Source organism: Symphalangus syndactylus, chromosome 12 (genome assembly GCF_028878055.3).
Source record: "Symphalangus syndactylus isolate Jambi chromosome 12, NHGRI_mSymSyn1-v2.1_pri, whole genome shotgun sequence".
Lineage (NCBI taxonomy): Eukaryota > Metazoa > Chordata > Mammalia > Primates > Hylobatidae > Symphalangus > Symphalangus syndactylus.
In genome coordinates, this window is record NC_072441.2 from 67419764 (window position 1) to 67437257 (window position 17494).

General features: G+C 38.4%; 1 protein-coding gene across 4 annotated transcripts; it reads right to left on the reverse strand.

The window, feature by feature from the left end:
• Nucleotides 1-5338: 5338 nt before the first annotated feature.
• On the reverse strand, nt 5339-13086 carry SIKE1 (suppressor of IKBKE 1). 4 transcript variants are annotated; one of them, XM_063625842.1, is made up of 5 exons: nt 12788-13086; nt 12449-12554; nt 11486-11628; nt 8692-8805; nt 5339-6717 (listed from the first exon to the last, which is right to left on the reverse strand). In XM_063625842.1, exons 1-5 carry the CDS (start codon nt 12944-12946, stop codon nt 6616-6618), a joined length of 624 nt encoding a protein of 207 aa, XP_063481912.1. In that variant the 5' UTR covers nt 12947-13086; the 3' UTR covers nt 5339-6615. The 4 variants fall into 4 exon arrangements, with proteins under 4 accessions (XP_063481912.1, XP_063481911.1, XP_063481914.1 ...); XM_063625841.1 differs by having other exon boundaries at nt 12776-13044; XM_063625844.1 differs by lacking the exon at nt 5339-6717 and adding an exon at nt 6858-7134 and having other exon boundaries at nt 12788-13034.
• Between the last annotated feature and the right edge of the window lie 4408 nt (nt 13087-17494).

A 17494-nucleotide genomic window follows, 5' to 3' on the forward strand; every position in this document is an offset into this window, starting at 1 on the left:
CTAGTCTCCAGGACTATGAAAGAATAAATTTGTTTTAAGCCACCCAGTTTCAGTTCATTTGTAATGGCAACTCTAGGAACTAACACATATAAATATCCTGTTTTTGCTTAAATTTTAGCCCACCATCCATTGGTGCATCTTGCTGAATCTTTTTGGTTCATAGATATCCAGGTTTTCCCACATAGAATTATTTTGAGCCCACCAAGAACACTGATAATGTAGCATTTCCTCAGAGTGCTTCATGGTTTCCAGGATTTTATTCCGAGCTGCTAAAAGCCACTGGAGTAGGTACAATTCCAGGCTGGCCACCAAGATTCCCACTAGCATTGCACGTGTCTTGTATCATCCCATCTTAAGCATAGGTGAAACGTGGATACGAGAAGCTGTATCACTTATATCTCTTTTATGGCAAAAGGATTACTGCAGATATAATTAAGATCTCTAATCAGTTGGGTTAATCAAGAGGGAGATATTCTGGTTGGACCTGACTTAGGTGTATTCTTAAAAGGGAGTCTATTTGCTGGGCGTAGTGGCACATGCTTGTAATCCCAGCTACTTGGGAGGCTAAGGCGGGAGAATTGCTTGAACCCGGGAGGCGGAGGTTGCAGTGAACTGAGATCGCGCCATTGCACTCCAGCCTGGGCAACAGGAGCGAAACTCCGTCTTAAAAAAAAAAAAAAAGGGAGTCTAGAGGTGGGAGACAAGAAGTCAGAGATGATTTCCTGTTGCCCTTGAAGACAGTCTTTGAGTTGTATAGCTGTACTGAAATGGATTTTGTCAATAATTACGTGAACGTGGGGGAGAGACTGGAGCCTCATATGGGATGCTGGCTTCAGCTGACACCTTGATTTCAGCCTTGTGAGTACAAGAGAGGAGAACCCATTTGAGCCCTGCATGGACTTCAGACCTACAGAACTGTGAGATAATACGTGGATGTTGCTCTAAACTGTTATTTGTGGTAATCTGTTATATAGCAGTAGAAAACTAATACAGCCAGCCATACTCCAAATTTGTGTGGTGGCACACTCTTGATAAAAAGGTGTCAATGGAAAGTACAGAAAATGGCCAAAACCCATGTTCTTTTTTCACATGGTCCTGAGTTTGACTGAAATATTCAGATTGCCTTTGTCCAGTCATCCACCATAAGTGCAAACCAATTTTTTTTTTTTTTTTGAGACAGGGTCTTGCTCTGTTGTCCAGGCTGGAGTGCAATGGCACAATCTTGGCTCACTGCAACCTCCGTCTCCCAGGTTCAAGCGATTCTCCTGCCTCAGCCTCCAGAGTAGCTGGGATTACAGGCGCACGCCACCACGCCCGGCTAATTTTTATATTTTTTTTAGTAGAGACGGGGTTTCACCATACTGGCCAGGCTGGTCTTGAACTTCTGACCTCGTGATCCGCCCGCCTTGGCCTCCCAGAGTGCTGGGATTACAGGCGTGAGCCACTGCGCCTGGCTTAGTGCAAACCAATTTTGTATATGCTTAACAATCAACCACATCAGAACCTGTACCTGTGTAAGACATATCTCAATATCAAAGATGTTAAAATAAGAAATAGAAATGAATGTTACAATCAGTAACATACAAAAATTCATCAATTAGTTCCACACATATTTCTACGAGGCTAGATGAAATTTTGAGTGAAGTTGTAGCTAACTGAAACTCTGAAGGTTCTGCCTCCTCTTTAGCATTACAGGAGTGACAAAACAAAAAGCATTATCTGCTTTTTCCTATATTAGCAGATAATACCCTTAATTCACTCTGAAAGTTGCCATGAGATATTATCAGTGAAATAACTGCAGAATGTGAAATATGACATCTTATAGTTAAATGTGTTTAATATAAATGAGGCAGAGGAAGGGAGAATTAAAAATTAGTAAAATATTAGCAAGGATTTTTTAAAAAATGTATAATTTATTATATATGTATGTATTCCTTAACAATATGTTGTATAACCCAACAATGAAATATACATCAATGAAAATGACAGCTATAAAACAATAAAATGTATGAATTCTAGAGACATGTTGAGTGAAAAAAACCAAATCCTTAGACTACATAGAGTATGATACAATTCTTTTGAAGTTCAAAAAGAAAGAAAACTATAAAATAAGCCACTTTAGGGATACATATGTATTTTAGGTCTTTCTACATGTGAACAAAACTATTAAAAAGAGAGCAGGGGGTGGGCAAAGATAGAAGAGCTCAAATAGATAAAATACAAGCACTCATAATGTTATTCTTAAGTTAGGTGATGAGTTATTATGCTTGATAATTTATTTGCATTCCACATTTACCCTTTTATAAGCATCAAATATTACATTTAAATATAAGTCCCAAATTATGTATAAAGTGTTGATAAAATTTATATCTGCATGGTTGTTCCTAAAACTATGCTTATTTTATCAAGCAGAGTTCTTGGTTTTAGGCAATTCAGGTTAGTTTTAACAACAGCAAAAAAATGATTTTATTAAAAGTAATTCTCAGAATCTCTAGGACAGCCAGCAAACAAGAATTAGAGGTTACAGGCCAGGCGCGGTGGCTCAGGCCTATAATCTCAGCACTTTGGGAGGCCAAGGCGGGCGGATCACCTGAGGTCATAAGTTCGAGACCAGCCTGGCCAACATAGAGAAACCCCATCTACTAAAAATACAAAAATTAGCTGTGCATGGTGGTGGGCGCTTGTAATCCCAATGACTTGGGAGGCTGAGGCAGGAGAATCGCTTGAACCCAGGAGGTGGAGGTTGCAGTGAGCTGAGATAGTGCTACTGCACTCCAGCCTGGTTGGCAGAGCCAGACTGTCTCAAAAAAAAAAAAAAAAAAAAAAAAAAAAATAGAATTAGAGGTTATCACTAACTAAACCACTTTTGCTGTACCTCTGTGGAGATGAATGCAGTAGTGTTGTTAGTCACCATCTTCAAAGGAATCTGCATGGTTCCCTCCTTCTTTGTATCACTAATTTTAAAGTTGAAGGCAGATGTTTCTTCCTTAGCTGCAAAGGAGGCTGAGAAAACATTACAAGGTACTTTCAAATTCTTTAGGAGGAAGAAATGCTTTGCCTCATTAGGTGAGGGATTCCTTAAACACAGGAGTTAGGATATTGGGCAGCCAAAAGAGAAATGACAGATGTCTGCTACAGCCCATTCTCTTGGCCATTCAATATCAACACACTCCTTCAGCTAATTCTTCCAAAACTATATTCAAGGGGAAAGGACTTGACAATATGACAGTCACAGACATGTAACAGTCACAGACACTGTTAGTTGCTTTCTCAATATTATTTCTTCTTGCTAATACTGATTTCATTTGGGACAGCTATGTACCCTGCTTTCTTTGCAGGTACCAGTGGCCATTTAACTGGTCAGGCAAGTAAGTCAAGGGGAAATCCATTTGGAATTTCTGGGAAAGCTTTGCTTTCCCTCATAAAAGGTGATATATATAGCTGGCACAGGCCATTTCCATTTTTTCTTCCTTGCCTTCAACATGGCCATGACATTTGGCTTGGCAACAACTTTCTAGCAAACACAAGAAAACAGCATGAGGGATGTAAGCCAATATGATAAGGAGCAGATTTGAAAGACAGAACTGCGTGTTTTCCTGTATATAGTAAGAGTCACTGATTATACATTATTCCTTTCAGTTGAATCACACATACTCTCAGCTATACCATTCTAGAAAATAATAATATCTCATTAGTTAAGACTCCATTTATTGAATTCATAATACTTTCTAATATATGAGCTGTGGTGGTTCTTTTGCACTAATAAAAATAGATTTTGCTAATCAAAAACCACTTGAACTCCCAACAGTATTTGGCATTTAGGCATCTCAAGTTAGTTAGTGATTAAAAATGTGCTTAAGACTCTGTCTGGGTTTGAATCTTGGTTCCAGTTTGGACAAATAACCACCTCCTTGTGCCTGAGTATCTGCAAAATGAGGTACAGTTGAAATGGAGATTATATAATACAGTACCTGACAGATAGTAAAGCACTCAATAGATGGTAGCCATTATTGGCAATACCATACATACTTTGCTTTTGTGGCACCAAAGTTTTCTATTTCCCTCCTACCCATTTATTATCTCTATTGAATTCTCAAGTTTAAAGTCCCTCTTCTGTATCCTATACATACTTATAATGGATTTATCACACTGCATTATAATTTTATATATATACTTGTCTCCTATACCAGACTTTTTCGTTTTTAAATTCTGAGTATTAATGAAGTGGTTGGCACATAGACTATTTTCTTTTTCATCTTTTAGAGTGCTAACTATTACACAATGGGGCCTAGACTAGATATTTTAAAATTAGTGTCTTTAGGAATTGTTTGGGATGATTAGAATACAAATTCTTGAACTTCATCACCAAATTTCTATTTCAGTAGGTCAGGGAACCACATTTTGAAGAACACTAAAATAGACCTTCAATGTTTGAATCAAATTATGCATAAGGTATTAATATAAGAATTATACATGAGATATTGATATAATACTACACTAATATAAGGTACTATTTGTAGAGTTATACACTGCTGAACATACTGTGCTAATTACAAAGTATTTATGACTCTTGTGAGGACCACTTGACAAGGTTGCTATATATATGTAAAAAAACCCTCTGCCCTTCCTAATTTGACTTATTACTGAATAAAATTAGCTTATCTTCTCAAAATGCAGTTTTTGTTAGAAAATATAGTTTTGAACTAAGATTTTTGCAAACCAGGCAACTTCTTCATCCACTGAAGGAGAAACTTTAAAATCCACTTAAAATGAAGAGCATTCCTCCCCAACTCAATTTTCTAACTACAGATTATCTTCATAGCATTAACACTAGCCAGAATTTATATTACGTAGGGCACTAAAAGCTTCTTAGACTTGTACCTCAGGCTTTTAATTTTGCAGGGGGAAAAGTTAATATGTCGATTTATCCTAACACTTGAGATATAAAGAACTTTATAAACAGCTCTAAAGGAACATAAAGCAGATACCTGGCCATGGCAGCCAAATTGTATAGAGTACCTGCCTCTTGAATGGATTTATGGGGTCACTTAAGGTATACTTCGAGGCAGATGGCTGGGCTAATAGTTACTTACTTACTCTTGGGAAATGAAATAAAAAATGCTCACACTTGGAGGTTTTTTTAAATCAAATTCTATGCAGGATATCGAACAGAAATTTGAAAAATTCTTAAATGACATATACCTATTCATTAACACCCACTGCTCTAGATGACATCCATTAGTTATTACTGGGATCAGATGCTTTTAGGACATCTTTAAAAGATTTTGTTGTTTTAACTGTAGTTCTTTATAGCATTACAAAAGAAATATCACTCACATAAAGCACTAACAACTCTTTTTAATACTGTGTCTCTCTCATGCAGTATGGTCCTTAATGTTACTGGAAAATATTGACAGGTTTAGCATTATTTCAACTAATTCTGGGCAAATCTAAATAGAATAGTATAACATGAAGAAATTTATAAATTTGAAATGTGAGTAAACTGGGACGGGAATGAGTTGATGAGTGAACCCAGTTGACCACTGGGCATTTGAATCTCAATGTTGCCTACACAGCATTATGAGTATAATAATTTTCATTAGGTGACAAAACTGCTTCCTCACCTTTTTATGTAGCTTAAAAAAAAAAAGAAAAAAGATAAAAAAAAAAAACTGCTTCTATGTAAACAAAAAGAAAGCCAACTATTAGTGCTAGGAATGAAAGATATCCAAACCAAGTAAGTGATGGTTCTTAACTATAAAATGGAAATTGTATAAAAATTAAAATAGAATGTAGAACTAGTAGGATAACATTGAAAAACTACTTATATTTGGTTTTTTGACTTTTTTGTGTGTTTTTGGCTGATTATATTTAATAAAAGCTACTTTTAGCATTTGAATTAAGTGCACATGTGTGCATGCACATACACAGGACAAGCTCCTCAGCTTTGAACAGTATAAACTTTGAACAATATGACAACTATAGCATCATTGGGGAAAAAAAAAATAGCTGACTTATTTCCAAGTATGTTTCCTGGGACTAGCAGTAGGTTCTCTCAAATTAAAAGTAAAGGCACCAGGCTATAAAGTGCCAATTCTTAGCACCAGAGAGACTTAAAACGTCACAGGTGAATGACATTACAAATCAGAGAATCTGCTGATCTAGTTCTGTGGAATTGTATTATTTTTGTCAAATGGAAAAAAAAATCAAGGTTTATGCCAAATAGATTTAAAAAGTTAAATCTTTCCTAAAATTTCCTAGAAGTGTATTTTACAATGCTATGTAAAATAAATTGCTGGCTTATAAAAAATGCTCAAAGTTTCAGAGATGTGAAAAATAACAATGAACTGAAAACAGTTTATGTAAATCAAGGTCCCAGAAATGAAAATTAAAAGTAGTCTCTTTGCAAAAGGAATGGTGAAATTCAGCATGTAGTATTCACATTAACACATCTGAGAACCGTGGACAGCCAATATTGACTGGAATTCTAAATTGCCACCTGATACCTTTAATTAAATCAAATCTGAGGCAAGACACTTAATGGACAGTACTTGAATGGGAAGACAGTAACTTCCTTCCTTGATAGACAATCTCCAGCCATCATTCAGAGTTCAGTTATTTGATGGCTTGGGAAGCAGTGTCCATTGAGTTTTTCTTTCTGGCTTGAAGAGACTCACTGCTGATGGACAATAATTCTCGAAGTTCCTTATTTTCAAGCTGGAAAAAAAAGGCATGTTTATTTCTGGTATTTTTACTGTCAAACTGCATTACAACAACACATTATTTTGAGCCAGGAGCAGAAAACATTATTTTAATTTTAAAAAATTTAAGGAAACAAAAAATCCACTAGTTGAGAATTTCCTTAAATACTACTTATTTATTCATTTAACAAACATTTACATGTAGGATGTAGGCAATGATACTCTTTTGTAGTAGTAATTTACTGAGTAATGTCTATATACCAAGTGTCAAGATTACAAAGGAGAAACAAAAAACAAGGTCCCTCTCCATTTGAGGAATTCACTGTTATATTCTTCTTGGTTCCCACAGTTTTACTATTATTTCTTTTATTTAAAAAATTCCTAATAATCGTTTCACTCTGATTAATCTCCTCTCCTGGATATCTTAACAGTTCTAGAGAAATGGAAGGAAAGGGGGAAAGAAATTAGTATGTAGCTGGGTACTACTTGGGTGCCCTGTATATGTTATCTCACAATAATCTGTAGGGTAGGTATCATTGCCTACATCCATATATTTCAGATGAGGATACTCTGGCTCACAAAATTCCTAAAAGTTGTCCAAATTCAGACAACTTGGATGTGGTATTGCTGGGGTCTGAATCTGGTGGTCATGTTTTTTCTACTCAAAGTATTAAGGTAGAATTTGCCCCACATTTCCTTAGGGCTGTTTCCGTAAGTGAGGTAAATCGGGGATAAACAGAAGGTCATACTATCATTTCACTAGCTCCTAATTCCTACTCGGGACCTGTCACTACCTTTGATTTCTAGAGAGGGTAGCTTCCACTCTTCATCCTTATTCTCTGCAGAAAACTCTGGTAAACCAAAGCATTTTTAGCTTCACCAAGATGTGCGGAAGTCCCAGCTAGAGTAACTAAGAGATCAGAGCCTGTGGTCGACGAATCTTCTACCACATGAAGTGCTTCCTTCGGTATTTGTATCTGTCTCCTAGCATTTACATACTATTTAATATCATATAATACTAGGGTTATCCCTTCCACTAGACTCTGGGCAGGTACCTGTTTTTTTCTCTCTGGTATTTCTCAAAGGCCCCAGGACAGCACCTTGTAATAAGCAGCACTCAAACCATTTACTGAAATGCTTTGCTTTTTTTTTTCTTTTTAATTTTTGAGACAGGGTCTCACTCTGTTGCTCGGTTGGAGTGCAGTGGCATGCATGATCGTGGCTCACTGCAGCCTTGACTTCCCAGGTTCAGGTGATCCTCCCACCTCAGCCTCTGAGTACCTGGGATTACAGGTGTGCGCCACCACACCGGGCTAATTTTCTGTATTTTTTTGTAAAGACAGGGTCCCACCATGTTGCCCAGGCTGATCTTGAACTCTTGGGCTCAAGCAATTCACTCACCTCAGCCTCTCAAAGTTGAAATGTTTTTCCTTAACAATTTTATGAGCACACTAATACCCTGAACCTTTTTTTGTAACATATTCCTATTCTCATCAAAATATGAGAAACATAGCTTTTAAGAAATCAAAACTACAAGGCTTATATAAGCAGTTCTTTGGCTTTGTACCCCAAATGCAACCACTTTTAACACTTTTATCTATTTCTTCTGGTATTTAATTCTGTAATTCTAAATAATATGCTTATACTGCTATTTCCTGATCATCAATTTTAGACATTATCTACTTCACTTCTTATTATGGCAGATGAAGGATTTTATCTCATATATAACTTCCCCCCTCCACTCCCTCTACCTTCCCATATGAGAATATCTCAAGTTCTTGCCAATACATAGTTGGTATTTCCATTGATTGCTGTTTACTATATTTCCTTTCTTCAAAAGGGTACAAAAGGGTATGAAGGAGGAGTTTTAATTTTAAATCATGAGCACACAGAAAACATCAATATATTACAGTGATAGGATAGTGATGGCATATCTTCCAGACTCTGAAAACTCTGAAATACTGTGAACCTAAATTAGCTACAATCTTACCTCTAATTGGGCTAATTTTTCCTGAATCTTACAAAACTGGTCATCATCCACCTGAACTGCTTTCCTCATCACTTCTCCCATTTCACAGATTCTGTCAATCTGACTCTCAATTTCCTGTGAAGATATTAAGGAAACAAAGGTGGAAAAATCACCTGTTCTGTAGATATAAAGAACATAAAAGCATGTGCATTACGATTTTTAAAAGTTCATTTAATCTATGATACAGAAGTTACAATGGAGTTTCACTACAATTTTAGTCCTCAGACATGAAGCCATAGTAAAGTGACCTTGTATTCACAGATAATTTTTTTTTTTCAAAAAATCAATTGTGGAAGACAGTGTGGTGATTGCTCAAGGATCTAGAATGAGAAATACCATTTGACCCAGCAATCCCATTACTGGGTATATACCCAAAGGATTATAAATCATGCTACTATAAAGACACATACAAATGTATGTTTATTGCGGCACTATTCACAATAGCAAAGACTTGGAACCAACCCAAATGTCCATCAATGATAGACTGGATTAAGAAAATGTGGTACACATACACCATGGAATACTATGCAGCCATAAAAAAGGATGAGTTAATGTCCTTTGTAGGGACATGGATGAAGCTGGAAACCATCATTCTGAGCCAACTATCACAGACAGAAAACCAAACACCGCATGTTCTCACTCATAGGTGGCAATTGAACAATGAGAACACTTGGACACAGGGTGGGGAACATCACACACTGGGGCCTGTCATAGGGTTGGGGGAGTGGGGAGGGATAGCATTAGGAGGAATACCTAATGTAAATGACGAGTTAATGGGTGCAGCACACCATCATGGCACATGTATACATATGTAACAAACCTGCACGTTTTGCACAAGTACCCTAGAACTTAAAACTATTTTTTTTTTTAAAAAAAGGCCTCCTTAAGGGGATCCTCATTCCAGTTGTATATGTTCTATTGACACCACTACTAAGGAATAGTTTTTAAAAATATATATAATGTTTCTTATATTTAAAACCAAGAAGTGAAGAGTAGAATGCATTTTCTATTTTCACTCCTTGCCCAGACATCAAATTGATAATCATATGGTTATCTGTGATATGCATCAGCTCATAAGTAACCCTTTGGTATGTGAACGTGGGGAATTTTAAAATACTGGGCTCTTCAATATGGATTTGTGTTACAGTCATGTTATCATCTCACGCCTTCCAAGATTTCAAAGGATCTGATGGCTCTAACTGCAGAGAATAAATGAGTAATCTTTAGTCTATTTCAGAAATAGAAGGCCACATGATTCCTTTTCCATAAAGGATTAAGGTTTCATCCAATGCCAACTCTGGTAAGGCCTTAGTCATTTTTGTGGGTGAAATCTGATTCGATGCAAGCAAAGTTATTTTCATTTCTGAAAATTATCTATGTCCAGTGCATCAATCCCCCAGTAGGTCCACACTCCAATAAAAAGATTTGAAATGAAAAAAAAAAAAATCAATTGTAGTTTAACTACCCATTGGATGTTGGATACTATCTCTAAGTGGCTGTTTAACTTAAATTTGAATACTTTTACTGGCAGGAAGCTTACTATATTCCAAGGTGCCTTATTCCATCTTTGGACATATTACTTAGAAAGTTTATCTATCTGAGTAAACTCTGTCTCTTTCAAGGTTCAAGTTTTTTCCTCCATACGAGAAGAAAATCTATTTTTCTCTTCCAGATGAAAGCCATTCAAATATTTAAAATATCTGTTTCCTAAAACTTTTAAGTCAGTAAAATGCATTCAATGGAATTTAAGATGAAGCTTATATTTCACTACATCTCACAGAAGTAGTAGGCTCCAACCTATACATCTAGAATTAAATGATACAGTACACAAGAATGTACAATGACAACCATGAAGCACCTACAAACATAAGAACAATTACTGAGTCTCCCAAATTAGATAATAAGCAATCAAAGAATAGAAACTATGCCATGTTTGTTTAAAAAACCATACTTCTCTCCCCTAACAACATAGTATGATACTATGTGGTTCAGTTTATAAAAGGCTTACTGACTGCCTGCTGTATGTCAGGTACTATGTTAGGAATAAAATGTGAATTCATGTGCCTTACAACCAAGGAGCTTAAGTTAAATGTATAAGTAATAACCAACCAAGTGTTTACCAGGCAGCTTCAACACTAACTGGCATTATGTTTGGTGGGAGAGCTAAGAATTAATTAACATTTTCAAAAGAGATCTTGGTGAGGGAGGGGGAACCTTAGTCCCACTCAAATAAAAGGATCTGAGCAGCCCCTATCCTCCTTCTTTCTATTCATATCTTTACAAAGCCACGGCAAAATAGACAACAAGTGTGATAAACATGAAAGGAAAACGAGCTTACTTTTCTTCAAAAACAAGCACACATGGCCAGGCGCAGTGGTTCATGCCTATAATCCCAGCACTTTGGAAGGCTAATGTGGGTGGATCGCTTGAGCCCAGGAGTTTCAGACCAGCCTGGGCAACATGGCGAAATGTCATCTCTACCAAAAAACAAACAAACAAACAAACAAAAAACCCCACAAAAATTAACAGGGTGTGGTGGTGTGCACCTGTAGTCCCAGCTGCTCAGGAGGCAGAGGTGAGAGGATGGCTTGAGCCCAGGAGGCAGAGGTTGCAGTGAGCCGAGATCGTGCCATTACACCACAGCCTGGTCGACAGAGCCAGACCCTATCTCACAAAGCAAAAAAACAAGCACACAATCTAAAACAATCTCAAGATTTCAATTTGGTTCATTTCGAATTTATTCAAGGTTTCTTACTGCAGAGTGAGACTGGTGAGCTTTCAGGACTGGTTCAGCATCCACAGCTTTTTTAGCAACCATTAACTGTAACATCTGTTTCCGATACTTGCTCATGATGAGTTCCAAAGCATCCTGGTGTTCCTCCAAGGAAATCCACAGTTCTGTCAAAAAATAAAGTAACTTGGCAGTGATGTCTGAGAGACAGTTCCCAAATCCAAAGTCTTAACAGTTGGAATTTTGTAACACTATATAGATAATATGAATCCAAAGTTGTAAATCAACGTTTTAAGTCCACAAAACGGAACAGTTAAAGTCTATGTGAAAGGTAACTTTCTAGGCAGAGAAGCAAAGTCTTGCAGAAACAATAATGGATGTATCATCAGAAGACATGGGTTTGAGTTCAGTTCTGTAACTTGCTTGGTTAATACTCGTAAGTAAATCATTTAGCTTCTCTGAGCCTATTTCTTAACTGCATTGTGATAGATAAAAATGAAGATATGAGAATACAGTAGAGTGATATATGTGAAACCCCTCTGGTAAACAACTATTAATACTACAATCATTAATAATGTACTAATCAAGCCTAAGAATATATACCCTTAGAATAAAATTCTGCTGCTTCACCCTGCACAAACAAGAACATAAACCTTAAATCTTACCTTCAGTGTTTATATTAATACTTAAACATTAAATTTTAAGTCCATGAGGCTATGAACTCTTTTGTTACACATCTGGGGATGCTTAAAAATAAACCATGCAATAATTCCAACTCTACACACCACCTCTTTGGTAAGCTGCTACAAAATCAGTCAGATGACCTTGAAAAGGGTAATCTAACAAACTTTATTGTTACTGGGCCGGATCAGGAGGACTCTCCTACTAAAAGTACTGACCTGGAAATATATGTACACTTTTGTAAATGTTTAGGGCAATTTTGCAATAACTTTAAACTATTACCAGATATGAAAAGGCCTGACTAACCTCTGTTTTCCTGTTGCAAGTCTCTAATCTGTGTGTTCTCTTGGGACAGCAGAATGTGAGGTTTGTATTTGGACATGTCCTTCATATCGGATGCATCCTCTTGATACTGGACAAATAGAGACAGACTAAGCATGCCTTAAAGAGAACAGCGGCAGATGCAACTGAAGAGGCAGAAGTTAGGTCTCCAGGGCAGGATTCTCAGCCCCGACCCAGGAGAATGGTCTCACCGCCGCCCTCTGAGACCGGGAATAAATTCCAGGCCGAGTTCCCACTTTACCTCGCTCTCCACCCTTCAGTGCCCAGAATCCGAGAGCACTGGACTCCTACCCTCTGCCTGACCTGGTCCGGAAGCGCTGTCCCCGCCTCCCGCATAGCGGCTACCCGCCGGTGCAGCGCTGCCGACTGATCCACCAGCGACTCGGCGGCCGCATCGTGCTCCCGCAGCCTCTCCAGCAGCGTCTTGGCGTCTGTCAGGATCTTCTCGATGGTGCAGCTCATAGCAGCAGGACGACCCCAGCCCCTGCTGGGCTCAGCTACGCGACTCGCTCAGATCTTCTGAGAGTCTGTCTCAGCATTACAGGCGTCATTTCCGGGTACGTTTAAAAGGTGGCTTGGTAGGCGCAATAGGCGCCTGCGCAGTGGCAGCCTATTTTGCTGGTTGACCCGCTTTAACCTGCGGCTTCCTTGCAGTCTTCCTTGCGCGGAGCCCCAGACCTACACTTGCCACGCCCTTGGTTTCCAGTTACCACAGCCTGGTGGTCAGGCCATGATTAGTTGGGCAGTGGGAAGGTCTCCTTTCCCTACTGGTTTTCATTGATGTGGGTTGTTCTTCAGTCACAGTTAGTTTCTTTTTATTTTCATTATTTTTCTCTTTTTTGAGACGGAATCTTGTTCTTGTCGCCGAGGCTGGAGTGCAGTGGCGCGATCTTGGCTCACTGCAACCTCTGCCTCCCGGGTTCAAGCGATTCTCCTGCCTCAGCCTCCCGAGTAGCTGGGATTAGAGGCATGCGCCACCACGCTGGCTAATTTTTCTATTTTTAGTAGAAACGGGGTTTCACATATTGGCCAGGCTGGTTTCAAACTCTTGACCTCAAGTGATCCACCCGCCTCGGCCTTCCGAAGTGCTGGGATTACAGGTGTGAGCCACCGCGCCTGGCCTACTTTCATTTAATTTTTTTAAAATTGTGGCAAAATACGCATAAAATTTAATATCAGCCATTTTTAAGTTTACAGTTCAGTAGTACATTCATATTGTTATACAGCCACCATCCGCATCCATCTCTAGAACTCTTTCATCTTGCAGTACTGAAGTTCTGCACTCATTAAACAATAATTCCTCATTCTTCCTTATCCCCAGCTCCTAGCAGCCACCATTCTACTTTCTGTCTCTATAAATCTGACTATTCTGGATACCTGACATGAGTGAAATCATACAGCATTTGTATTTATATAACTGCCTTAGTTCACTTAGTGTAATGTCCACGAGTTTCATCCATATAGTAGCATATGTTAGAATTTCCTTCCTTTTTAAGGCTTAATAATATATATATACCACGTTTTGTTTATCCATTCATCCGTGGATGGACAGTTGGGTTACTTCCACCTTTTGCTATTGTCAATAATGCTGCTATTGCAAATGGCTCACATCTGGCTGCTTGCTGCCAAGAGGCCAAAAACATGAGAAGTGACCTGTGGTGAAAGTTTTACTAATCAAATGCTCGCAGATGGGGAATGGCTAGGCTCATGCCTTCAAAACAGCATTCTACTTTTTTTTGGTCAAAGTATCCCAGAGACAGTATCAGTGTCCAAACTTTAATTTTGTCCCATATCAATGCCAAGGTGTTGTGCTACCTGCCATGAGTCCATCATGTCCCTCTTGCGGCCAACTGACTTAGAGTCAAAAGAGTTACAGCCAATTAAACGTTCTAGGCCAGATGGGGAAGGAGGTGGGCAGGCACTCCTTAACCTTAAAACCCCTCTTAAGCAATGTTAAGAGGCAAAACCCAAAAGGCAAGGGTTACAAAATTGACTTATCTATAAATTCTATGCATTGAGCTGCTGTAATCTGGGATTGTTGCAATTAGCTATACAAAATGCAAGCATTTTGTTTAGCTGTTTTGGCGTCTGTGTGTCATCCTTGATTTGTAGGGTCTGAACTAATTTTAGCTCTCAATACTGGCCCTTACAACGTTACGTTATAGTCTCTAGGCATGGCGGGATTGAAGAGTTTCAACTTTTGTAGGTAAAACAAAACAGAAAGAATTAACAACATTTCAAACACAGAGGTCATAAACCCTGCCTAGTTTTGAGAATAACAGGAAAAGAAGTTCATAGGTAGCTAAACACTTAAATTATTTAGTATCAAGGCACAGAATATATTAATTCAGCTAGAGGCAAAATTGTTAAATGAATCTTAATATTTTTGAACACAAGATTGTCCCTGTGTCTCATGAAAGTAGTTTACTTTGTTGCCTTTGTCTGAGTCTAAAGATGAGGCTTTGGTTAACTGCAGTTTAGTGTCAGATACTGGCAGGAGTTGATGCCTTCTTTGGATGAGATATGCATAAATCCCTATAACTTAAAAGCACAAGAATTAGTTAATATCACCTGATAAGGACCTTTTCAAGGAGCTGGAGGTGTGATACCGGAGTCTATGACCTGACTGGAAGCTGTAAAAATATTTTACAACCTTGCAGTGATTAATTTTTATAGCTTTGATAAACCCCAGCAATAAGTCAGAGACTTAATTTACGATTTTGATTTTGAGGACATTGGTCAAAGATTTTAAAAGGCTCAAAACATTTGATCAAAACAAGATAACATTAATTGTAAAAATAATAGTTACTCATTTAACCAAACTGATAATTAAAGACTTTAAAGCAATTCAGAAGGTTACCTGGACATAAAAACCTGAACGCTTTTAAATCTCAGTTTTTCTAGGCAATTAAAAACCCATTAAAGAGAGCACGAGAATTATCTTGATAAAACAAAAGTCTTGTTTCTTAAGGAAGTTACTACACAGGCAAAAAACCCCTTCTGCTGTGTGACTGCTTCTCCTTATGGGAAGACCATGTAGATAACCTGAAAGTCAAACTTGAAAAAATTGCTTGAATTTAATCAGACGCAAAAAGAGTGTATTCACAATTATGAGTATGGCAAGGGAATACATCACTCTGAGCAACTGGGTGAGAAGTTTCCTGATTACAATGAAAATCACACATATCAAGAAAAGCCAGGAGTACAGAATCAAGTTATACTGGAGGAAAACACTGCTTTTATAGACTTCTAAGATAAAACATTTCAGCATCAGGCCCCAACAGTTAGAATCAGAGGAAAAAAAATTAGAGGAGCTGATGGAAAAAGTTGAAGGAGAGAGTCCTTTTCAAAGGGAGGAAAAAGCTGAAAACAGCCAGACACAACAAAAGTTGAACTTCTGAGATATGAATCTGAGAAGTTTTGAAAAAAAAAAAGTGATAAAATTAAAAAGCAAAATTTCCTTTAATTTCATTAAGAGTAAACCAACACCTTAGGAAAACCTTATTTAAACCTAGGGAATCATTCATTATTTTTATTTTTATTTTACTTTAAGTTCTGGGATACGTGTGCAGAACATGTAGGTTTGTTACATAGGTATACATGTGCCATGGTGGTTTGCTGTACCTATCAACCCATCATTTAGGTTTTAAGCCCCACATGTATTAGGTATTTGTCCTAATGCTCTCCCTCCCCCTGCCCCCCACCCACCAACAGGCCCGGGTGTGAGATGTTCCCCTCCCTGTGTCCATGCGTTCTTATTGTTCAACTCCCACTTATGAGTGAGAACATTTGGTGTTTGGTTTTCTGTTCCTGTGTTAGTTTCCTGAGGGTGATGGTTTCCAGCTTCATCTACGTCCCTGCAAAGGACATGAACTCATTCTTTTTTTTTTTTTTTTTTTTCCTTTTTGAGACAGTTTCACTCTTGTTGCCCAGGCTGGAGTGCAATGGCATGATCTTGGCTCACCGCAACCTCTGTCTCTTAGGTTGAAGCGATTCTCCTGCCTCAGCCTCCCAAGTAGTTGGGATTACAGGCATGCGCCACCATGCCTGGCTAATTTTGTATTTTTAGTAGAGACGGGGTTTCTTCATGTTAGTCAGGCTTGTCTCGAACCCCCAACCTCAGGTGATCCGCCTGCCTCAGCCTCCCAAAGTCCTGGAATTACAGGCGTGAGCCACTGTGCCCGGCTGAACTCATTCTTTTTTATGGCTCCATAGTATTCCATAGTGTATATGTGCCACATTTTCTTTATCCAGTCTATCATTGATGGGCATTTGGGTTGGTTCCAAATTTTTGCTATTGTAAATAGTGCTGCAATAAACATATGTGTGCATGTGTCTTTATAGTAGAATGATTTATAATCCTTTGGGTATATACCCATTAATGGGATTGCTGGATCAAATGGAATTTCTGGTTCTAGATCCTTGGGGAATTGCCATACTGTCTTCCACAATGGTTGAACTAATTTACACTCCCACCAACGAAGTAAAAGCATTCCTATTTCTTCACATCCTCGCCAGCATCTGTTGTTTCCTGAGTTTTTAATGATTGCCATTCTAACTGGCATAAAATGGTATCTCATTGTGGTTTTGATTTGCATTCCTCTAATGAGCAGTAATGATGAGGTTTTTTTTATATGTTTGTTGGCCTCATAAATGTCTTCTTCTTCTTTTTTTTTTTTTTGAGAGAGTCTCGCACTGTCCCCCAGGCTGGAGAGCAGTGGTACGATCTCGGCTCACTGCAAGCTCCGCCTCCCGGGTTCATGACATTCTCCTCCCTCAGCCTCTAGAGTAGCTGGGACTACAGGCACTCACCATCATGCCCGGCTAATTTTTTTTTTTGTATTTTTAGTAGAGATGGGGTTTCACGGTGTTAGCCAGGATGGTCTTGATCTCCTGACCTCATGATCCGCCCGCCTCAGCCTCCCAAAGTGCTGGGATTACAGGCGTAAGCCACCACGCCAGGTATAAATGTCTTCTTTTGAGAAGTGTCTGTTCATATCCTTTGCCCAC